The sequence below is a fragment of the Monopterus albus genome, unplaced genomic scaffold, assembly GCF_001952655.1.
Source record: "Monopterus albus unplaced genomic scaffold, M_albus_1.0 scaffold479.1, whole genome shotgun sequence".
In the NCBI taxonomy this organism is placed as follows: Eukaryota; Metazoa; Chordata; class Actinopteri; order Synbranchiformes; family Synbranchidae; genus Monopterus; species Monopterus albus.
In genome coordinates this window covers 116,917-142,007 of record NW_018128359.1, presented here as the reverse complement: position 1 = coordinate 142,007, position 25,091 = coordinate 116,917, and the positions used below count along the sequence as shown (strand labels likewise).

At 43.7% G+C, this 25,091-nt stretch overlaps 1 protein-coding gene across 1 annotated transcript in view; it reads left to right on the top strand.

The window, feature by feature from the left end:
* The first annotated feature begins 266 nt into the window (after positions 1 to 266).
* angpt4 (angiopoietin 4) overlaps positions 267 to 25,091 on the top strand; it is a 48,787-nt gene continuing 23,962 nt past the window's right edge. The window contains 2 exon segments of the mRNA XM_020587804.1: positions 267 to 1,039; positions 1,042 to 1,181. Of these exon segments, the coding sequence (XP_020443460.1) occupies positions 844 to 1,039; positions 1,042 to 1,181 (336 nt within the window). The 5' untranslated portion in view covers positions 267 to 843.

Here is a 25,091-nt window from a genome sequence, read left to right as displayed (position 1 = left end):
TAGGCTACTTCTCGTTCCCTCTTTCCTTTCTTTTCCTCTCACAGAGGGTGCTGTAGTAGACCTCCCTCAGGTCTCCTGTCCTTCCACTCCTCCCTCTCCCTCAGTCTTTTCTCTCTCCTCCTCCTCCCTCCTCGCCCATTCCTCCTTTTCTCAGCCAGCCCAGATAAGACGGGGGCTATTTCTCTTTGGCCACTTCTGAAACTGGAGCCACTAGAGAAGGATGAGAAGTCTGGACATTTGTATTCCTGCACATTTGAGGACTGAGAAGTCCATTTCGTTCCTTCGGTCACTTTAGACATTGACTCGTCTCCATCCTCACATCATTTCTACCCCCTTTATCTTCTTCTCTTTCTCTCCATCCATATTTTTTCCAGAGTGGATCTAAACCTGCACCAGGCACATTAAGGACAGGAGGGGATTTCAAGAAAGCCATGAAAGACCTGCCCAGGGTCAAGCCAATGGACCCATCCTGAAAAGTGTTTTATCAGTAAGACAAACCTGACTGCAGAGAAAATTAAGATCCAAGGACAAAAGAAGGACAAGGAGGAAGAAAGAAGATGGATCCTTATCTTGCTGTACTTCTTCATCACAAGTAAAGAAGGGAGGGAAGACGTTTTATTGTCAGACAACAGTTCAGGTGTCGCTTTCTGCTTCTGCATTTCAAAAACATCTGATCTACAAGAAAACTAATTTGAAAGAGAAAGAGAACAAGCCCAAGAGACTTGGTGCAGAGACTCATGCCCTGCACACAGATGCTTTCCTAGAGGGAATCAGTGGGTGAACCAGCCTTCTTAACTTCATCACTCTGAGAGAATTCAGTTCAATACAGTTGAAGAGAGCGCCATGAAAAGCTTAAATCTCGGCTGGGGATTGCTGGTGCTTCTGCTGCTCTGGGCCTTGTCAGTCGTTGCTGACGCAGCTGCTGCTACAAGCACAGAACGAGGAGGAGCTGGAAGAAGCCAAAGAAGAGGAGGAGGAGGCGGCGGTGGAGGAGCGGAGAAGAGAAGGAGGTACCATCGCATCCAACACGGCCAGTGCAGCAGATGGACCAATCTGGTGGCTCTCGCAGCGGGACGAGTGTGGTGCAGAGAGACTCGCCACCTATGGACAGTGACTGGTCAGCTCAGAAACTGCAGCACCTGGAGAGCACAATGGAGAACAACACCCAGTGGCTGCAGAAGGTAAGAGGTGAACTGTCCTCTTAGCTCTCGTCTCTTGCTCAGACACTGACGCTTTACATTCCTATAAATAATGTAATTCATGTAGAAAAAGACACGTAGGCAATGAAAACAATGCACATGTTGCAGTTTTGCATCTTTACAAAGGGCAGATGAAAGTGCTCATGAATGTTTTGCTACTTTGACACTGACCAAGCAAAGTGGCCTCCTTCAGGAGAAGTTGTGCAATGCTGTGTATGTCAGCTCTGGAGTGTTTCTCACAACCACACATCCCTTTAGCAGAACATGGTGAAATCTAAACGTTACACACTGATTAGAGGTTGAATCCAGCATCAGAGATGGCAGCGTGTTGGACTCCTGACAGGGTGCACACATGCTGCCACACACTGTTGATGGTTGGTTTATCCTCCGCCGTGTAACCCTGCTTTAGACCCAGAGAAACAAAACGCTGAGAAAATGTGTTCCTAATAAACGCTAACGAGTTCTGTGACTCAGGATTCTGTCAGCAGACATTACAGTTGTTTCAGCAGCTGTGTACACAATGGGTGTGTGTGTTGTTGTTTAAGGTTGTAACAGCCTAGTTTTTCTTGCTCGGTGAGCTGTCGGACAGAGATCAAAGTTTCAGGTTATGGCCGGTGATGAGTGGCAGCTGGCTTCAATAAGGAGAAAAGCTGCGAGTGTTCCCTTCTGTTGTCCTAACAAACTATAATATTCCCCTCTGTTGTTCCAGCGAAGCTCTGGCTCTGTGCTGCGTAATGAGAACGTTATAAAACCTTGTATACAGCCAGTAAAACTTAATAATTGCTCTTAATTACGAAGGTTTGACATTTTCTGCCAGTGAATTGTGCGTTTTTCCTATTTTCTATAACGAGTTCCCTTTGCACTGCACTTCCTGTCACTGTTAACTCCACTACTGTCCTGAAGGCTGCAGACGCACGGTGTGTCCAGCCTCTTCATGAGCACTGGGACGACGTAACGTGCAGGCAGCTCATCGTAGTCCTCCAGTTCCACCACCACTGAACAGGAGCTCAGTCAAACCAGTAGGAACAGACAAGTGGTTTTCAAACTGAACAAACACTGACTAGTGACATTATTTATGTGCAGCAGTGGTGAGCAAAGATAACTGGAACAAACACTGACTAGTGACATTATTTTATGTGCAACAGTGGTGAGCAAAGATAACTACAATGAGGTCTAATGCAGTAGTCTCTCCACAGCACACAGGGAACACACAGTACCTCTGGTTTTTATCGCAGTACCTCCATCATCTCCATCATCTCCAGACCGTAAAACCGTTCAAACTCCTGCTGATGTGCAGATCGTAGTGATTTGGGTGCAGCAGGTGCTGTTGATCCATAAAATCAAATTAGTGAAAGAAAACATTTTTACAAGGACTCTGTGTGGGGAGGCCCCGTTCATCTTCATCACAATCATTTGAATGTTACACAAGAAGGAGGCTGATGTTTTACAAGTTAAACTACAAAGACTTTATGGATCAGTCAAATAAATCTCATCTCAACATCTCGATGCAGGTTGGTGCCCTTTCCCAGGTTTAGATAAATTCAGGTGTAAATGGAGCGAGTAAGAACGTGATGACTTAGGCTGCCCACCAGAGTCAGGTTCTTTCTTCTAGTAGCTGAAGGAGGGGTTGAGTTTCTTCCTGGAAGGTCCTGCAGAGTGTAACGTCCGAGTGGTGCTTCACCGGATCAAACCTCTGCGATTCAGCCGCTGTGTGAGTGCATATGAATTTATGTGAGATTAATGTGTATGTAGGCATGTGCGTGCATGCCTGTGTGTTTACCACCCACAGTGCTGAATCTCAGAGGAGGCTCGGGGTCAAGTCCAGAGCTGAGGCCTGTAGCAGCCCAGCGGGAGACAGAGGGCCAACCTTTCACCTTTCACCTTCAGGGTTCAGCCAGGGTCGGCCGACAGTATCTAATCACATTCTGACTCCAAAAACACTAGTCCACGTTAGTCACCGCCCCCCCGGAACATTAAAGCACCAAAGTGTCGTTTTTAGGGTTAAAGTAAATGAAATCATCCAACAGATTCCCAGATTCGACCCCGGCTTTGTAACTGATCTGGTTTGTATCTTTATCCAGATGAAATGACTGAAGTTTCTGCATTTACATCTACAAAATGTTTCTGTTCATGTTCCTTACATTTAATCAGATAAAAGGCTCATTGAGATTAAAATCTTCTTTTCAATACCGTTGTACTGTAGCATAAAAACACAGCAAAACAAAAATACAGTAGACAATATGAACATGGCAACAGAGTGTAGCCTCATAAAATCAGACTGTGCTACAATATGTAAAAATCTGTGTATTAGGCTTTTAGCTGATTGGTTAAATTAACATTTACTATTTTCCAGGTTTCTCTTTATCTTCTGTGTATAAAATGTCAGAAAGCCATGAAAAATGCCAAAACAATATATTTAACCTGCTTGTTTTGTCTGTTTTGAGCATCTGCCTATTTACAACTATTGAGTTTGGCCTTTTTGCATCAAAATTGACTAAATTGGACTAAGGTGCTGATTCATTCTTTGTATATTAATCAAGTTTCAACTTTAGTTTATTAGGCCCTGTACGTGCACAGGCTTTTCATAACTTGTTTTCTTTGTAGACTACAAAGAAGCGGAATTTCAGAATGATGCAAAAGTGCATAGACCAGAGTTTTCTACACAACAGCTGTCCTGTGTCTTGGTCACGAAGTCCGGCTGCAGTAGAGAAACTTTTTCTGTTCCCCAACCCCCATGACTGAGGCGCACTCGATTACTCCATTTGTTCAAGTTCTTTTCAGTGTTTCCATTTCTCATATGGTCACTGGTGGCAAATGTTATCTGGCAGAGCTCAGGAAGTCACAAATCAGATGCTAAAGCCCATGTCCTTAACTTTGTTCAGGTTCCAGCCGCAGCACAGATGATGGAGCATCTAGTGGTGTTTGTGATGTTTCACCTTGTTGTTTTTGGACACCAGCGACAATATGAGCCACACAGCTGGGATCTGACAGACCCGACTAGCATCCCACAAATGTGCTCCTTTAGCATGAATCATGTTAGACTAATGCCAACGGTTCTGTGACGTCTTAGTTCAGAAGCAGAGCAACTTGTTGTGGTGCAGATTTCCTACTTTGTTGTGCTGTAGCCTGGAGAGTCATTATCAACAACATGGACCAGAGATTTGTGGCTGTTTTAATTGTTCATTCTCATAATTATTTAGTTTCAGTATTTCACATACAGTGCCTGTTAGCAGGAAGAAAACAGACTAGGTGTGTATCTGTGATTCCACCAGCACACCTGGCATTGACTGGAGTGGCAGCGATCTGCTCCGGTGACCGAGTCACAGCTGTTCCTGATGGAAATAAGGGGCGAGGCTGTCCATGCTAACATCAGCATGCTAACATGCACAGAGTGACAGTGTTGTCATGTTGTTCAGCTACTTCTCTCTAGACAAGACTGGAGGACAGACTTGACCAGCCACAGAACCGTGCCACTAGTGTGGCTAAATAATGTTGTGATTTTCAGTTTTAAAAACAAAAACAGATGTTTTGGAGGATCTCTGCAGAAAATAATGACCAAAGAAAGTCTGCGTTTTGGCGGCACAGCCCAGTATTTCTGTGAAGTCTGAAACAAGCACCTACCTACCGAACATGAGTTAAAATTAGTGAGACCATTAAGTACTTTGAGTTTAAACAGTTTTTGTCATTTAATTTCATGACCACTTTTTTAGCCACGCTGCCCATAAACCCTTGTAGGTCAATATAGTTCTGCTGCTGCAGGCAAAGGTGCAAATATGTTTTTCTCAAGTTTCACCACTCAGTTACTCAGTCTTTGGTTTCCTGGGCCTCTGCAGTGGTTTGGTGGTTTCTCTTGACATTAAGTCTGTAAGCAGCAGTAAGTGTGGCTTGTTTAGTTTTCTGCCAAATGACTGAGTTCAAATGAAGCTGTGCCTCAGAGACTGAGAGGGAGACAGGAAAGCCACCGTATCCAGATCCCAGCCCGACCGCCGGCTGCTGCTCCTGCTGCTTTGATGTGGCCAAAGGTTATGTCAGTGATAACCCTCTGCAAAGAGACAAAGACGAGGGAAGGCAGCAGCAACTGATGGGATAAGATGGAGGAAAGTGGTTTTAAAGAGAGAGGATGCATATTTAACCTGAGCTTAACCTTATAGCTATAAGCTGTAACCTCCGACAGAGGGTTTTCCTGCAGCTTACAATAACATTTCTGCACTCTCAGTCTGATGTCAAATGTCAGCTTGTGCACATTATTTTACAGTTTATAGACCACATGCAGTGTATTGCATCATAAATTTAGGTTTCATGTGTGCCTCATTATGAGTTACAAACATGTTTATGACACACACACACACATAAAACAGAGGAAAACGAAACATGTTTATGACACACACACACACACATAAAACGGAGGAAAACACTGTAGCTGGAAAATGTTTTCATCGTAATTTAGCAGCACAGAGCAACATGTGAATGTTTCTATGTAGGAAAACTGTTGAAAGGTGATATGTATAAACAGACGGGTGAGAAAAGAAAGGAGAATCCGGACTGACTGAAATCCAACCAGCAGGTCACTGATCAATCAGCTGATCATCGAGCTGATCATCGTCCTGATGATCTGATTGACCTGTTTGTCCCCAGAATGTCAAACACTGGGGATAAAGTCCCACTGTGACTCTCCAGAGCCAAAGGTGGCGTCTCCACACGTCTCGTTGTGTCCAACCAGCAGATCCACAGAGACTCAGCTGATTCTCATGTCTGACAAAGAAAAGCATCAGCTCCTCACATTAAAGAAGGTGGAACCAGAACATGTCGGTGACTGTTGCTTCTAAATAGCTGAGGTTCATTTTCTACCAGTGAACTGACTCATGGCTGCAGCTCTAGGTCACTGAATGGCTTCATGAGGACGACACAGTGGGTCGGACACAGTGGGTCGGACACAGAGGGGTCGGACACAGTGAGGGGATCTGGTTCGGAAGGAGGAAGTTTCCTCCTCCGACAGAGGAGACCTGATGCTACTCTGGAGACTCGGCCCTGACGAGGCTCTGCTCGGCGCTGGGTGGTGGTTTATCATTTAGTTTGCCCCCCAGCTGTGGATATATACAGGATTTAAAAAATGAAGCTCAAATACAGACTAGTTAAGATCAAATACAACCAAAGGGATCCCACACAGTGACCAACCAAAAGGAAAACAGCCAGCCTCATTTAACTCCTCATTGTGATTGACATTTACTGTGTGTTATTGCTGTGACTCTCGTAGCTTGACACTGCCAGCTGTTTGCAGCAGGCTCAGATAAACCCACTGTACACGGCACAGATCATTTATTCATGTTATAAAATCTATAATGAAGACAGTTAATGGAAAAGTTCATTTGTTCATGAGCAACGCTGTACACGACGTTGCTTCAGTAAGACATGTAGCATCTAGTCTCACGTCTTACCGCTGTCTTTCCATGTCTGTCTGTCACTACTGAGCTGCACTGTGGGCCAGTGTGTCAGGCCTTGTGCCTGCTAAGCTTCTTATCTTTTTGTCTGGTAACTTCTGGAAGTGCTACTAGAATCTTCGCAGTGTGAACATCATTGATCATGCTAATGATAAAATCCCACATCAACAGGTGGTTTTCATCAGGCTGAAACGAGCAGTTCACACTGAGTTTGTGCAGGTAAAAAAGTTTTCTGAACCCAACTTCTCATAAAAGCAAGCTTATAAAACAGAGTAAGAGGTCTTAAGGTTTAGCATAAGAGCACAGCAGTGTTTGTTCATGAGGCCCAGTGTGAGTGGAGCAATAGAGAGGAAGTACAGTACATTTCAGTACGAGCTTGAGCTCGGGCCTGTGCTTCATCCTCCTCCACAGCCACACATCAGACATGTGTGAGCTGACAGCACTAATAACAGCTAATGACAGTCATTATCTGCCAGGCAGCCTCCTTCAGTCTAAACACAACACTAAACTTGACGACTCAGCTGCAGCTGGCTTTTAAAGGAATCAGCAAAGGTGCACTGCGCTGTAAAAACAGCAACTGAACATCAGTTGAAATAGGAAGAAAAGTAGAATTACTCAGTGGAGGTAAAAGTGCGGGTGGCTCATCGGTGCTTAATGGATTGTGTCAGTCTGTATGTACCTTATTTTCACAGTTGTCGGTTGTTGTTGTCACTGCCAAATTCATCCCACACTGTTTGTTCTGGTCTTAGTGTGTGGCTACTATACCACTGTGTTGTGTAACTTTTCAGGAAACCCTGGTGATATTGTTTATCTACCAGAGCCATGAACAACAGCGCTGAAGTGTTTTCTGTGGCAGGAAATTAGTAAAACTGACACCAACCTTTAATCCTGGAAGCTTTAGTAAAACATTCATTTATGTCAGTAATAAATATTTACTGGGAATAGTTTCTCGTGGAAATTCACCTGGAAGTCAGTAACAGACACGTAATGTAACTAAAATAACAGCCTCTGAACTCTGTCTCTGTTTCCTGTAATTAGTACCAGACCTCTTGGTCCTTTTCAGGAAACTCTGATAAAACTGTTGGGGAATATCAGATCTGCAAAACGAGTGCTATCCATAAATCTTGTAAATTTAAGTTCCACGAATGCAGCTACTTCTGTAACTTCCACAAACAAACCATTCTGTGTACGAGGCTCAGTGGCTGCCATTGTGCGACTCATCGTGTTATCGTGGGCTGCAGGGTGCAGCTGTGTTCTGGCCACATGTGGCTCATTATCAGTCCTGGCGACCAAACACTTTAACTGCCACCGCAAAGAGGAAAGGGATAAAAAGGAAACACGGCAGTTTACAGGAGTTTCTTTGTAACAGGAGCCAGCTCGGCCCTGTGTATCACAGCGGCCGATCACTGGACTGTTATCAACTCTCTGGATCTGACCGGCCGCTGGAGACGCACTTCAAACAAGTCAACGGAGACACACAGTGAAGAAGGGAAATAAAGGAGGACACGTATCTGGGGTTGGCTCAAAGTGTTAGTGAACAGAGTCACATTTGTACTTGTTTATCAAATTATTTTCCCTTGCAGATAAAAAATCAAATGAAATCATTGACACAGTTTGTTTTGCTGTCTCAGTCATCACACCTGTTGAACTGGACTGAAAAGAAAAAGACCACTTCTGATCCAAAGATGAACACAAGACAAAACTCGTAACCTTTATATCCCTTTATTAGCCAGTGGAACTCAATGTTACGTGGTTTTCTTTTCCAGACATTTTGACATTTGTTTAGCTTTTGTTTCACAGATTTACACCAGTAAGAAAATACTAAGAGACCAGCTTGAAAGAAAAACTGGTAGCAGCTTCTTTATTTGCTGGAGCAGGGTGAGGATGATGATGGAGCTGCTGAAATTAAACTATTAATCTGGATGAAAACCTGAATCACAGTGTAGGAAGACAAAGTGTGTCAAAGGCAGATACAGACACAAGGAGCTAATGTGAGGACAGAGAGACCAGAGAAAGAACAAATGAGGATGAAACAGAGGAAGATGGACTTCAACACTTCAGTCGCATGTTAACCCATAAATCACTGCAGTGACGCAAAGCAGGCAATACAGAGAGGAACAAAGAGGGTGAAAGAGATAAAGTTAGCTCAGATAAATGGGGGTAGGAGGGGGAGGTGGGAGGAAATATAAGAGACAAAGAAGAGAGAGGGAGGAAGGAGACAGTAGAGAAATGGTTCAACTAGGACTCAACTGGCAAATGTATTCAATTAGAGAAGCTGATGAAATGTTCTCAACTGTGCAGAAAGTGTTAAACTGGCTGAAATGGTTGTGCAACTCTCCAAGTGTAAGTGATGAGGATACCAAGTGTGTGAAATCTCCCTGTTGCCTAGAGGATCCGACCTCTGATCCACTCTGAAGGCGTTTTCTACGTGTCTCACGTCCGTCCCACGCTGCTGATAGTCTCATTCTGTCAGATGTTTTAATCCACACTGAATCTGAGACGTGAGTCTCCTGTAGAACTTTCACTTTATTTTATGCCTCATGTCTATTTCTTTCTCTCTGCTGCATTTAGTGAAACGTAATCTCCACAGCCAGCTTGTTTAAATCACTGTTGTTCTTTGGTTTGTGTTACGACTGATCAGGCTGCTTGAGTTTCACCTCCACTCTCTTTAACGAGCCCGAGAAAAACCAATAAAATCAATACATTTTAAATAAAAACACAGTTTCTTCCTGATGATCTTACATAATTTTTTTTTTTTCAGTTCACTCATGTTGTTGGTCAGTTTGGTGAAGGCTTTGTCCAGTTTGTGATCTCAGATTACATAAATAAAATTTCACTTGAAATGAGACCAAGTGTTTTTTCTGAATGTGAGCCTTGTCGCCCACCGTCAGGGTTGGACCTCAGCAGTGCTCTTGTGTCTGAATGGGAGCAAATCCCTGCAGCATGTTCAACATCTGACAGAAAGACTGAAGCCAAACAAATGGGGGCGGTTACTGTTTCACATTAATGCCCGTGACACTGGAATGACACGTCCGGTTTATGTCCCATCGTCCGCTGCTTTTGGTCATGAGTGAGCACAATATCTGAGACAGAGGCTGAGAGAGGAAGAGGAGACGTAGAGAAAGTGAAGGGTTTCTCTCTCCGTCGGTTTGTCAGACAGACAGATAGTAGCACTTTACTGCAGAGCATCACATCTGGATCTGTCTCTGCAGCAGCTGCTCGACGTCTCAGCTATGACTCGTTGTCTCTCCTTCCCATCCATGTCATCATCTACTTGAATTTGTTGAGCTTAGAAATATGGTTAAAGTCAGTTCAGCTAAGTAGTTATGAGAGCTGAGGTCTGATTCGGACTCCAGCCACCTCACCTCTTTTAGAACAAATCTATAGCATAATTTCCGATCATTTATTCATGTTATGTTCTGCAGCTGCTTTTTCTCTTGCTGATTTTACACAACCTGTTGAGAGCTTTTAATAATGCATAAGTAAACCCAGATACAGAGATACGTTACGTAAACACAGTTTTCTTCTAATCGGCTGATCTGTTGCATACTGAGCGACCGTGATTACACGCTTATATAAAAACAAAGTACAGCCTTGTGCAAGTTGCACAATCTTTCCTTCCACCTCTCTGTCTCAAATACATAAGCCTGTATCACAGTTTGACACACTGTGCATGTACACACATAATACTGCTGTGTAGTCGTGCATACATAAGTAAAAACAGACACACAAAGACTGATCAACTGATGCATTAGTCACTGGATCTTGTTTCAGAAACACACACACACACACGCACACACTGTCCCTCTTTAATCAGCTGCTGTGATTCCCTTTGGAAGTGCACATTTACTGGGTTCATTTGTCTTTTGGCTTTTCCCAGAGAAACGCTGCTGTCAGTAGAACAGCTGGAACAGGAACAAACCCACAGTCAGCAACTTTCCCATTGCTGCCCTGAGAGCTGTGTGTGTGTGTGTGTGTGTGTGTGTGTGCAACATGTACAGTATGTGAGTGTGCATAAGGGGATATCTGCAGGTGTAAGAAAGCTCTGTGTAGTTAAGTAAAAGTAGAAATACTCTGTTACAAGTAAAAGTACTGCATTGACACATTGACATTAGTGTGTATGATGTTATTGGGTTGCAGTGATTAATGTGTTACTGTGCTCGTCACTTTAATGCTGCAGCTGGTAAAGGTGGACCTAATGTTTCCTACCTTGTTTGTTTATAATGTGAAGTACTTTACATCTTGCTGGGTAGTTTGTTCATTTCTCACCAGGGATCAATAGAGTCTGATGATTGGATTGGATTTAGTTTGATTAATTAGATTCTGAAAAGTAACTACTGCATCAAAACTGAGAGTTTAATGAAAAGACTCTAAAAAGCAGGAAGTTACTCACTAAAAACTGCATCTTTAGACACAAGATTCCTGTTTCTTTTCTTTATGTTTAAGTATAGTTTGCATTTAATAGTAGTTTCCAAAACTTCCTGTTATTGTTTGCTTCTCCCACGTGTAACTTTCTTTTGTTACAGAACGAGATGCCCTGAATCTTTCTCTGTTTTTGTCTGATAGAAATCTGGCCCAGATAGCGTTCTCCTGTCTGAGTCCAGTTTTCTCTGCACAGAGCACTTGTTCACTCGCTGTGTGCTGCAAAACCCCTCCGCACTTAACTCTGGATCGTTTGAGCTGACCTGATGTCAACACCAAATTGTTCAGTTTCACTTTAAACTGGATAAAGAAGCCATGTTTGGGTGAAACGTACGTCGGCTGCCCGGTCAGGTGGCCAAGTCAAACAGAGATATTATGCTATTTAATCATGATTCAGAGCTGCGCTCAGGGTGAAAGTGATTTGTGATTTATTTGATGCCACATGGAAAATATGTGCGTACATCCATAACCTCTTGTAATAGTGTACAAACCAAAATGATCAAACACACAGCCTGCCAACTCTCCTGATGGACGCTGATATCTCATCAGTGTTTGTGTTCCTGGAGTACTGCAGTACGTGCCATTTATGTTTGTAATGATTATTCAACCTGTCATCCAGCGGTTAGGCTACTGCCATTATTCGACCCGCATAGTGCTACGTGTTGTGTGACAGCACCAGCAGCAAGCTCAGCCTTTATTAGGTCTAATTATATGATGTAAAAAAGATAAACCTCATTTTATGGATTCCCCAGAGCCAACCTGGGAGATTACAGCAGAGGTGGAGGCTGGTGAGGAAAGCAGGAGCGCATGTAGTGGAGCCACTGGTTAGTCGCCACTGCCAACGCAAAATCATTCTACAAGACATTATGCTCTCAGTAAACTTTGTACAGAGAGGACAGAGGTTAGGTGGAGGGGGACACGGAGCCTCCAGGGTCCAAACATTTAGTCCTGAGCATAAATGTCATAAATGTCTCCGACAAGCAGTTCTACAAGCCCCGATAAACATAAACGCTGCTAATCTCAGTAGGGACGTACGGTAGGCTGATACATATGGTATGCACGTGTGTGTGTGCATGTTTGAATGGCTGTGAGTATGTCTGGGTGTAATATACTGTAAAGGAACACAGAGGAAAACAGGCTTTGGTAAGTGGCCAGGGACTGGGGTGAACCCCCAGCATGCTGCTCGCAGTTTAAAGCAATGACGAGGGGACACACACATCCTTAAATAATACATGCACAGCCCATTACCCACACATAAACACACAGCCATCCACACACACACACACACACACACACACACACACTGGGAGGACTGGAAAAGCTTTACCTCCTGGAAGTGATTACTGGTTTTCTCAGGATATCTTGTAATAAACATCGGCTGCTTTCATGACGTCGTCACCTCTGATTCAATGAAAATATCGTGCTGAGTGTGTAGAGGGTGAGCTGTCCTCACAGACTGGATCACATGTACACACGTTTGTGATAGAAGTGATTGAAAAGGGCAGAGAAGAGGTAAACTGGTTTGAACAGGTGGTTTAAATATGATTAGAAAAGGAAGGGGCGTGTGTTCTGGCTTGGTTCTGCTCCTGAACTTTAGGTTAAATCTCCATTTAGAGCTCTGGGGTTTGGATCTCTGTATTTCATATATATAAACAATTAATATCAGGTAATAATTGTTGCTCAAGTGGCTAAAACACTTGTGGAGTTACTGTATGTACTTGATGTGCTCTTATGGTGTTATGTTGGTTGTTCTCTGTTGCTGCTGTAACACAGGAATTTCCCCACTGTGGGATCATTAAAGTACCTACTCTACTCTACTCTACTCTACTCTACTCTACTCTTCCAGGAACAGGCGCCTTTGCAGAGAGCTCCACTAACGTGTCAGACTCGATCAGAGTTTAATCAGAGACAAAACACTTAGGCTTAGGCGTGTGTTTATTCCAGTACAAACTCAGCACAGATGCTCTGGATTTACCATCCTTCACTGTGAAATGACCCTGCCCCACCACATTCGCCTCATTTATGTTGTTTTAGTGAAAATTGTTACATGGACCAAATGCTTCAGTGCCCTGTCTCCCACTGGTGGTGCTCTATGTTTATATGATACCACCACAGGTTTTGGGCCTTAATTTAACGAAGGATCCAATGCAAAGTGTTCCCAAACAGTTTTGTTTGTAAAGAACATTGAGCCAAAATGTCATCCATCGATAGGCAGCTGAGCAAAGAAAGAAAAGAAAATATAATTTTCACATATTTTACACAAAATACTCTACATAATTATATTCAACACAATCAACCAGTCGATTTATTCAAGAACATTGAAAAAATATGTAACAAAACCCTTGATTATACAAGAAAACAGGTCAAATTGCTCACACCTGGGTGCCCACCTCAGGTGCAGGGAGTGGCACCAGGTAACAACAACAACAAAACAAACATTCCACTGCAGAAAATGGAGAAAAGAAAACCTGTTTCTGCAACTTAATCCTGGAGACCCATTTACTGATTGTAACAAAGAGATGATATGTTTCAGAAAACTGATGGCCAGGTGTGTTCGGTCCCTGACTGCTCCCTGCTCTTCTGAGGAGTCAGTTGCTCTGACGTGAAGGACAGCGAATGCTGGACAGTGATCACGTCACCTCTCTGGCTGCTGACCTCCAGTATAACTTAGAACAGTGGGCACAGCTGGACCAGCTCTCAGCTGCTCGCTCACAAGTTCAATCAGATCTATGCTTTTTTCTTGAACCTTTAGAAGTTGAAATGAAAGGTTGCATCAGAGCTGAGAGGACACAGCTTTCACCCTCTGTCTCCAGCGTCTGCCAGCAAACGTCACAGCTCTCATGACTCTTACAACGGGTTTCCTGAACTCCTCTTCCTCGCCATCAGACTGTCAGAAGGAAGTTACGCTCGGCTAAGCCAGATGTCCTCCTTCTCAATGCTGTCTTGTGGTGTCTGGCCTCAGTTGGCTAAATATAGCAGGGATCCAGCAGAGACGTCCAGTGAAGAAGAAATACTGTGTAAAATACTGCAGCGGTCACTGGTTCATCTGTAACTGTTTGGACTGGAGAACCACAGTTTGGAGCAGCAGTAACTTGAATGCAACTGACTGCGACTAAAACTTCACACAGCTGCAATATTTTAATGTGAAAAATACTAGAAAGGCTGTAATCTCGCCAGCCAGAAAAGCAGAAACAGCCTTATGTTGTACTTAGAGCCAGCGATTTGGTGTGCTGCACATCAGCACCATCAGCTGAGTAGGATTGGACAGTGTCATGTACTTTACAGATTGTAAAGATGCTTGAGACAAATATTTGTGATGTTTCGCCATAAAATGAAATCTGACTTGACGAGATGAGGGATTTAAACTGACCGAAGCTTTTCTGTTGGAGAAATGTTCACACTGCAACCCAGAGCATTGCTGGGATCTGTCACTGTGCTGTTAAAGGTAAATGACTTCTCTGTGATCTACAGCATCGGGAGGCCACTTCAGCCAATCACAGGTCAGACGCACCGTTACCTGGGTTCAGTGTCCTCCTCGCTTGACAGCAATCCTGTTTTAAATTGTGCTGGAAGCAGTTACCCAGCAGTTCTACCTTTAATTAGACTACCACTAATCTGAAAATCATAATGTGACAATTTTTTTTGAAACACAACTTCCAGGGTTTGTGCACCAACCTATTCATTAAAGCCAAACGTTTGCTGTGCAGAGTATAACTTTAGTAAAAGTTTGGTGATTGTGAAAATTAAACAACTAGCCTGACATCAGATCTGAAGTCCTTTTAAATGTTCACACTCTCAGTCACGGTGACTGTGCTGGCTGAAGCCAAGTACTTTAAATAATTGTCCAAACTTGTGGCTGTGATAGTTTCAGGGACACACTGTGCTGACACACAGTGGTGGGAAGAATAGTTGTTCCCTTAGGTTAGTGCACGTTTTACTGTATTTGCAGACTTGTAGATGAATTTAACTAAAATATATTTCCTAACTAGAACTATCGCTTCACTGATATATGCCTCCACAAACCAGTCAAATTCATGGGTAGTGGACAAAATGAGGTTACTGACCTTGACCTTTGACTTTTGAACACCAAAATCTAATCAGTTCGTCCCTGAGTCCAAGTGGATGGACGTTTGTGACAAATTTGAAGAAATGCCCTCAAGGTGATCCTGAGATATTACGTTCACAAGAACATGGACAAGTGGACAAAGCCATCTCCAGTGCAGAGGCCTAAACATGATTTGTTTTATTTTTAATAAACACATTTAATGCCACATCTGGTCAACAATCTGCAGTCAGTCATGTACCTTCAGTAGCTGAAAAGGTTCATCTTTTATTTTGAGGAAATATCATGTGAAAAGCTTTAAAGTAAAAACATTTTCAGAGCAGCTGCGTTGACTTCAGTGTTTTAAGGTAAGTCCCGTTACTCAGATGTGATTAGGTTTTTCTGAGGTAGCGTTACTTGTGAGTATTTCCAGTACTTCAGTCCCCTTGTACTCTGCCGCTGGCTGCTCTGTTTGTTTATGCGAAGCTGAGAGGAATCTCTCCCCCTGGCCCGGGCGCTGCTCTCTCCCTCTGAGCAGCAGGTCAGAGCACTCAGGCCCAGTTTGGGGGAAGCCTGCACCATCTGAACTGCAAAGAAAACAGAAAAATCCACTTCAGGCTCAGTTCTAACTTTATGATAACACATAATTAATCGGCTGGAATCTGCTGGCGCAATCAAATGTAGGCTTAACCTCGCAGCTCCGTGTAATTACAAGTGAAGGGCAGAGAGTATGAAGTGTGTTCTGGGGGAATGACTCTGCTCAGAGCGGCTCCATATGAATAAACAGCTCGGAGGAAGTGTTTACAGCAGGTCGGGGCAGAACTTGTTGACATGTTTTGTGTAGTGAGTCTTTGTGCGTATTGCAGGAGGCTCAGTTTGTTGATTCTTCACTTCACTTTGTGTAATGGAAGTGTTTCTGCGGAGGGGAAACAAACACCGTGGAGAGGTTTGGTCATGACTGGGCCGTGGGTGGATGTTACACAGTCTGTCGCTGGTAAAGGTTCAGTTCACCCAAATCACAGAGATGTTTTCTCTTGTTACTCTTGAGATACAGCTGAGCGACCAGCGAACAGACAAACTAGCACAAAGTGACCGGCACAGGCTGTTTAGTAAAAGCAGAGCAAAGCAGCTGAAGCATAGTCCCTCATCTTTCTGGAACCTAAACTCCAAGTAAAGCCATCGTTATTTCTCTTAAAGCAATTTTACTTACTTTAGAAAATGCAGAGAGGTGGGTGTGGTTTCCTAAGTGGATTTATGGATGTTTATTCATGATGACACGGTGATAATGACATCAACTCTCCACATCATCTTCATCATCTGCCACCAGAGATTTTATCCAACAGCTTACACCACTATATTTGTACATAGAGGAGTTCAGGTCCTTCTCTGACTCTAACAGCTAATAATAAAAGTATAGAGGACTCGGTCCAGAGAGCTGCCATTATATATGGTATATGTACTGAATATTAGTCATCTAGTTAATTCAGTTGTTTATTGTAAACATGATTTACATGTTGAGCCTCTTTGTTCCTGCTGCCAACATTTTCCTTTGCAGATTTTAGAAATCTGAATAGATGCAAAAATGAATTCCACACCTATGTATAGCCCACTTTTTTTTATTTGAGGCATCGCCTCCTCTCCTGAGATATATTTTTCCCAAACTCAGTTTCATCACTGCCTCAACTGAGCCGTTGTGCAGAGAAACATTCTTCATGCTGTGCATCATTAATACACGGCTTCTGTGTTACGTCCAGAGTAGATCAACGTGTCCAGCGCTGAGTGTAAGCGTTTAAAAAGCAGCTCCAGCTCCTGAACTGTGTTTACATCGGCTGCTTTCCTCAACATATTTCATGGAGAGTTTGATGGGTGAGTTTTATGGCTGTCGGTTTACGCTCAGATAGCACGTTACATTTATGTGGAACACAAACAGCCAAAGCTCTGGGCTGTGGATTATTGCAGCTATCAACAAGATTAACCAGATTTAGTTCACAGTCCTCTTACATAACACAGAAACCCTGAGTGAGAACCTGTCCTTGGCTCCGATTCTGATCCAACTTGATGGTTTGAGTTGTTCTTTCCTCAGCTCCGTGAAGAAATCGTTCACAACACTGTGTGGCCCAAACATCGACGCTGCTGTCTGTCACGGTTTTACATTTTATACTCTACAGTGCAGCGTGTTAGACAAAACCTACAGTGTGTTGAAGCTTAGCAGATGTTTAACGTTCTGGAAACATGAAGCTGAAAACGGCATCAGCTTCACCCCGGACCAATTCCAGCTTATCAGCTGTGCACGGTATGTTTCCTGGTTTCTGTACTTTTTATGAGTTAACTGAATGCCTTTGGTTTCGGACACTGACTTGGGCTTCAGGAATTTGTGAGGGAGACTTTTCAACATTTCCTGATGTTTAAAGATGAACAACACATTTATTAGCCAAGAAAATAATCATCAGATTAATCAGTCATGAAAATACATTTTCAGCCCTAAATGACTGAGAATAGGGCAGAATATCAAAGTCTGTTTTTAACTCATGAGTTGAGCTGACAGCTGTTAGCAGTTAGAATAATTATATATAATTATTCTCTATATTTACTAAAATTTTCAGTGGCAGGAAAAGTACATGAACCTTTTGATATGATCTGTGTTTATGCATAATTTTGCTTTCAGATATGGTCAGATCATCTGCATTAACAAACACAATCTGTTTTCACTAATAACACACAAATCATTGCAGTGTTCTTGTCCACACTGAGCCCATCAGTCAAACATTCCCAGTGTAGGCTGGACAGGTTTGTAGAGGAGCCTTCTAGGACACTTCAGGCCGACTGCCCAGCAGCTGATGCAGCAGGACAGTGACCCCAAACATGGAAGTAAATCTACTACACAATGACTTCAAACAAAGAAAACCCTTCTCGTGGAGGGGCCCAGTCGGAGCCCAGACCTGATCCCAGCAGAGAGGCTGTGGACTGAGTTCAGAGACGTCCTGAGAATCTGTTTGAGCTGAAGCAGCTCAGTGAGGAAGAACGGTCCAAAACGCCTCTGGAACTTTGTGCAGCTTGGATCCACAGCTGCACGAGGAACTGCTCAGAGGTTTGAACACTTATTAAGGCCACAGGCTCACTGACTTTCTCAACCAGCACTGAGAATGTTTAATGTTCAATAAAAACACAAACAATTATATTTGTGTTACAAGCTCCAGCACACAGCGTTTATCTCCATGTGTTTTAGATGAAGATCAAATCAGGTTTGTGAGCAACTAATACAGAAACTCAAGTAATTGCAAATTGTTCACAGACTTGTTCTCACCACTGTACACCAGTGAATAATAATCTTACAATGAGTGAGATTTTGTGAAATCTCTTCTAATTTTTCTTCTCTTGACTTTTGCCTTCTGCCAGTTTGAGTAGTCAAAGTAGATTTTACATTTACTGCACTGTTGCCTCACCATGAAGGGAACAGTTGCATGTGTTGGTGCATTATGTGTCTTCAGCTGCAGAAGCCTCTGGTTTAACGTCTTCTCTTCTGAAATTTAGTTTTGCCTTTTGAGAAACATCAGGTAGAAAAGATTGTAAGAAACAGAAGAACGGGAACAGCTGCTGACCAGAGAGAGGAGTTCCCACTTTGGTCGACATCTGGTCTGTAGAGGTGCAGTACAGGCTCCATGAACTCAAAGTACTACGCTGACTTGCCCAGTCAGATGCTTCTGTAAATCAGGGCCCCTGTTCAGTGTCTCTGTGAGCCATGTTTGGGACCTCCAGCCACAGGGTGACACACAGCACATTAGATGACAAACAGGCATGAGGAGGAAACGAAGAGAGAGGCTCTAAGTGAGATTTATCTTCTGTTCAAAAGGCCAGTGAATTTGTTAGCAGAGAGTAACTGGGAGAGGGTGACTGGTGGTTCGTTTTGTTTTCAAATCCCAGTTTGAAGAGTCACTCATCACTCTACAGCTGTGACCTGGTACTGTTGGAGATTTCATCTGACATGCAAGAGATGAGGAGGAGAGGCCGCAATGAAGGAGAGCAGTTGAGTGTGGAGAGACGGACAGAGAACGTAGAGGACAGACGGCCGGTGGACGTGTGAGGGAGTGTGAAGCTGGTGAGATGAAGGACAAATGAAAGTGAGGAGGAGGTGTGAGTGGCTGACGGGGCACGGACAGGAACAAAGGGGGGGATTAAAAGAGGACGAGATTCCCAGTGACTTGTGGCCGAGTGCCAGACCGACCACAACCTTGCAGAGATTCTTGGAAACGCTCGTCATATTTGTTCTCTCATCGCACACACACTCATGTACAGCACACACACTCACAGATTCACACACACCCTGGCGCGAGGCCAAGCACCACAGAGATTCAAACATTCCCTCTTGACTGACCCTAAAACGAATGAACTCAAAACCTCTCCTCTCCGCACTCCTTCTCCCTGCTGCGCTCTTTGGGAACAGCAGGTAGTCAAAACCAAAACCCTGATTATAATCACACACACAGACTCCCTGAAGTACATTTGGCCTTTTAGAATGGTTTGACTATGAAGATGAGCAGGAAGGATGGGGAAGCGTGAGGATGTCTACTACAAATGTCTCGGAGCAGATTCAAATGTAGGACGTTACACGGCAGACCCTACAAAAACAGACACCCCAGCTTTAAAGCGCTTTTCTATTTTCTCTGCAGCTGGTGCCAAGATGGCTGCCAAGTTTTCTGAGTGTTGATCTGAAACCTGCTCATGCTTTTATCAGCTACATTTTAATCAGTCTGTTTGACGTGCACATCTCCAACGATCGTTTTCCAGTCTGAAACAGCTTTGATGATTGCACTGAGCTGCCACCTGCATCTCGTTGTCAGTGGCTGTGCACAACTTCTGCTCACACTCACTTAGTCCCTCCCCTGAGACAGAGGAGAGTCATTGCACTTTGTGATGGAAGTCTTTCATGCCAACAGTGGATCTGAATGTTGAGTTCACCTCAGCAACAGAAAGGAAGCTCACAGGAGTTTCTAAACACCATTTATGACTACAAAAGTCAAAAATAGTCACATCAACACTCTCTCACACCACAGCGTTACTTCCTAATGGATGAACCATGAAACAGGTGAAACAACATTGGATCCCTTTGCTGTACCAAGCCCACAGCCTCCCTCTTCCTCCTTCCACTGCTGTCTGTCCACACTCTGGCTCCATCATCAGTCGTCCGTCCATGACAACACCGGCTGTTCATATACAACACTGACTTTGTTTATTGTCAGACTAAATTGATTAGGACTTTCAGGTAAAGGTAAACCTGTCCTTCCACACAGGCTGAAAGTGATGGTTTGTACAGTGAGTGTAGAAACCCCCCCACCCCCACCCTGACCTACACACCTAAATGCCCTTTGAAGGTGTGAGGACCAGACAACGCCCTCACAACGATGGCATCAAACTAAGCTTTGTCCACACAAACACAGAGACATGAGCACAGACTGACACACCGCAGTTCACATTACAATATGTTCCCTTCTGCAAAACAGCTGTTAGGTAGTAGAACGCAGTCCTGCTGTTCTGTATGTGCACATGCAAGTCACGTTAAAACCATGCATCTGCACGCAGACACACACACACACACATACACAACTGTGTTGACTTAGCCCATCTGGTCCTGATTGTGGTGAGATGATTGAGATATTTGTTGTGGCTCATTTGTGGGGGTGTAGTGGTGACCTGGTACACACACACACACACACACACACACACGTTGTATATGCATTTACTGACCGCCCCCCCCACACACACACACACAGAGCTGTGAGCCTTCGACACACTGACTGCAGTGAAGGGGCTCTAACACACAGCAGACGGTCAGAAGGTCATTGGACTGTAATATTTAGGCTAGTGACACAGCAGAAAGCTGTGATAGATCCTACACAGACAGGAAGTTGTTCTTTGCTTTTGTTTTCATTTCACTTCATCACTTGTCTCATCTCTTGTGCATGTTTCCCTGTTGGGAATTGAAGCACACATCCTGGCAGTCACTTCGTCTCCATTTACAGCTGCTTTATGTGAATCATAATGTGTCAAAATCAGAAGAATTGGACATCCATCCATCCATTATCTATACCGCGAAACGGGGCGCGGGGGGCCGGGAGCCAATCCCAGCTGACACTGGGCGACTGGGTGAGAGGCGGGGTCCACCCTAGACAGGTCGCCAGTCTGTCACAGGGCTGACATGTAGACAAACAACCACACACACTCCTATGGGCAATTTAGGCTCATCAGTCAACCTAAGCTGTATGTCTTTGGACTGTGGGAGGAAGCTGGAGAACGGAGAAAAACCACGCAGGCACAGGGAGAACATGCGGACTCTGCACAGAAAGGCCTCGGGTCGGCCAGGACATGATCCGGGAACCTTCTTGCTGATAAATAAATAACTAAATAACTTAAACCTCAAGATATTACTAATAGTGAAATCTTCTTAGCCACAGTTGCAGTGTGGTTCTGTGGACGGGCGGCTGGTCCACACTGAAATACCCATGCACTACTGAGCGGATTGCATTAGACTCTGGACACCCACATGATGATCCCCCGTCTGTTTCTCCGGTGCCACAATGAGGCCACAATGTTGTTTTAGAGTGAAATCTCAGCAGCCATTTGAGTGTGGTTCAGACGTGCACGTCTTTGGTTGAACTGTAGTATCTGTGCTGATCCTCTGGCTTGTCATCCACCACCATCAGTATTTTGTTTACACCTGCAAAGCTAATGACATTCCCATCAGCCTCAGCTGTCCTCTGTGTTTAGCTCTAATTAGCAAATGTTAGCATGCTAACAGGCTAAGCTAAAACGGTGGCCATGGTAGCCATTATGCACTGATCAGCCACAGTAGTAAATCCACTTGTTGGATTTAAAAGCATCAGTAAAAATGCACAGACCAATCAAAATGCAATCAAAAGCTTCTTAAGTTAGTTTTTCTGTGTGACAGAAATCTTTGAAAGCAGCTTCAACTGTGGCCTGAAATCACCAGGCCTCAGAATGCGGTGCTGTCTTCTTCACTGTTTTTTCACTCTGAAATATTCCAGTTCAACATATACAGGTTGTAACGGAGCAGGCTGCTGTTTATTGAAAGCTTGGACGAGCTTGGAGTCACTGGGTGTCTGGATGTGTGTGTGTTTGGGGGGTTACTTCTCTAGTGACCACGATGAGTCAGCCATCCACTTTGCTGACTGTCGATTGTAGGAGGACATACCAGGAAGATGATTTGACTAAAGCCTAATTTTTAGAGCTTAGTGCATTTGACTGGGAACTGCTTTGTTTGTGTTTTGCCCATGTTTGATGCAGAGTCCTCATGTTGGCGTCCTCTGGGAACAAGATTCAGAATAACACAACTAACTTGGGTCCTCTGCACCACTTTCCCACTCCTACCCATTCCACATATTTAACTTTTCCATAAAAAGAATTACAAGTCACTTGAGTACCGAGGGGGGAAAGTGAAAGTTAAAATTGCATCTGTTTCTGGTTTCATTCTTCTCCAACAGAGAAATATAAACTCCGATGAAGACAGTAAGAAACTTTAGCGGGGTCAGTCCACGGGGCCACTCTGACCTCGATTACACTTTGATGATTAGTTTCACCAAGCAGCCGGTTACACTGAAGTAGCAATAGGGTCTGCATGACTGCACGAGGTATATATGGAAATGTTTAAAACCTCAGCATCACTACGCTCACATTAATAACATTTACAGAACTGTGACTTGTATACATTCTCTCACAGGAGGTTTCGCGTGTGGCAGTTTTTGCATGCAGCCAACATAAACACACAATTGCTTGTTAAAGACGACTAAAGTGAATGTCGTCCCCGGGAGATTTTCCATTCCACTCCCTGCATGGTACCAAAACAAGCAACTGTGAGGTCCACACGGGATTTGAAAGGCAACCAAGTGACCCTGACACCCTGCGGACTCACGGGATGAAGTAACCGTTCTCCTGCTCGACTAAGAATAGTTCACTGCTAAAGTTAAATGGTATTTTTATTACAATCAAAATACACAAGCTTGTTGATGACACACTGTATGAAAGCTTCTTCCTGTGGGGATCCACTAGAAACGATATTAGGCAAATAAAAAGCTGAAACCTGAACTTCAGCTCTCCTTCCACTGGATTGAATCTCTCAGTTCAGTAAAGATCCTGTGTGGTGCTCCCGCTCACACCACAGCACCACAATCATGATGCTGTTACTGAATATTCCCCCAGAGGGACATATGTAAAACATCTCGCCAGTGGTTTTAGAAAACACCTGCCAGGAGATGTGCTGAAGATGGAGCACGTGATGTGTAGGAATGAAAACAGCAGCTCAGTTTGAGAACATGAGCCAAAGACAGAACGTCCAGGTTGACAGGTGAAAAAACATGACATGATCTGATCAGTATCTGCCCTGATTGATAGACATGAAGTCAGGGATGTTTAGGAAACCAAAGAGTTTGAGATATTAGAGAGAGTGTTTTCAGCTGCTTTATTTTTATGAGGTTCTGGTTCCAACAAGTTTTATGAAGGAGAAGGAATGTGTGTTTTTAGTCCACCATTAAAAAGCTATAATGGTGGGTTTGTCCCATTTCCCACATTTGTGGCCTTTAGCGAGCGTTCATGCTTCACGGGTGGTGGAAAGTAACATTTAGTCAATTACAGCTCTGAAGTATTTGCACTTGAGTTTTTTCACATTTTGTTACTTCATACTTGGACTTCACTATGTCTCAAAGGCGACGTTATACTGCACTGCATGTATTTGACAACTTTACTTCCTTTTCAGAGTTAGATGTCCAAAACAAAATACAGTAGGATTTTCAGACTTTATTGATCCCAGTGGGAAATTCACAATCTACCCAGCAGTATGTAAAGTACTTCACATTATTAGTATATGAGGCAGTTAGCATTAGCTCCATATTCACCAGCTGCAACATTAAAGTGTTGAACACAATGTGCACAAGCACAACATTTTGGATGCAGATTTGTGAGTATTTTTACACTGTGGTACTTCTACTTTTCCACTACTTAAGTAAAGGATCTGAGCACTTCCACTGCTGTTGCCTCGTCAGGTTGTAGACAGGTGTGTCAGGAAAACAACAGCACACATGAAACTCAACCCATGCGTTTCTTAAATCTGCTTTGAAGCAGCGTTCGGAGCTAAATGTATTACTGCAGTCGCTGGTAGTTCTGCAGCCATGAACAACAATAATCCACAGACATGAAGCAGTTTAAGTGCAGGACATGTTGGACTGAGTATTAATGTTCAGACAAACCTCCACAGCTGGTTTATATTTTATATTAACAGTCTGTTCATCCTAATGGACCAGTAAGAGTAAGATCACTTTTATTGACCACACACAAGGAAGTTGTTACACGCACAAGGAATTTGTCTCTGGTACAGAACCGAGGCAGCCATCTGCCACGCCAACACACACACCGATGACGGTGCTGTCCATTCAGGGCCATCGGCAGCAATGAGGGGTTCAGTTTCTTTCCCAAAGACAGACTGGAGAGAACAAGAATCGAACAGCCAACCTTCAGTTAGGGGATGACACTGTTAAGATGAGCAATAAAAATTTTTAATCAAAGCTTCTGAACAATATGTTCCTGCCTTAAAAATGCTATTAGATAGAAACCATTAAAAATCATGTTTCATGTGCAGGTTCAAATATCTCAACAATTATTGCTGTTTTGTGCAGGATTGTGTGTCTTTGCTGAGGTGCAGGGGGGAGAGTGCGCATGGCTCTAGGAAACTGCCTGATGGTTTTCACTCAGTCAGTCTCATTTATCATGGTGGTGTTTTCTTAAACGATTTGCTTTGCCTCGCGGTCACTCCTTATCTGAATATAACATATACTGGATGTTTTGCTCTAGTCTGCGTTGTGGCGTTTCTTATCGTGCTGAACCTGGGCTCTCCGAGGAAGCACAGACCACACTGTGTGAGGAAATGAAATGTTCCAATATCTCTCCATCTGTCCAGAGGGATTCCTGTCTGTGTCACAAGTTCAG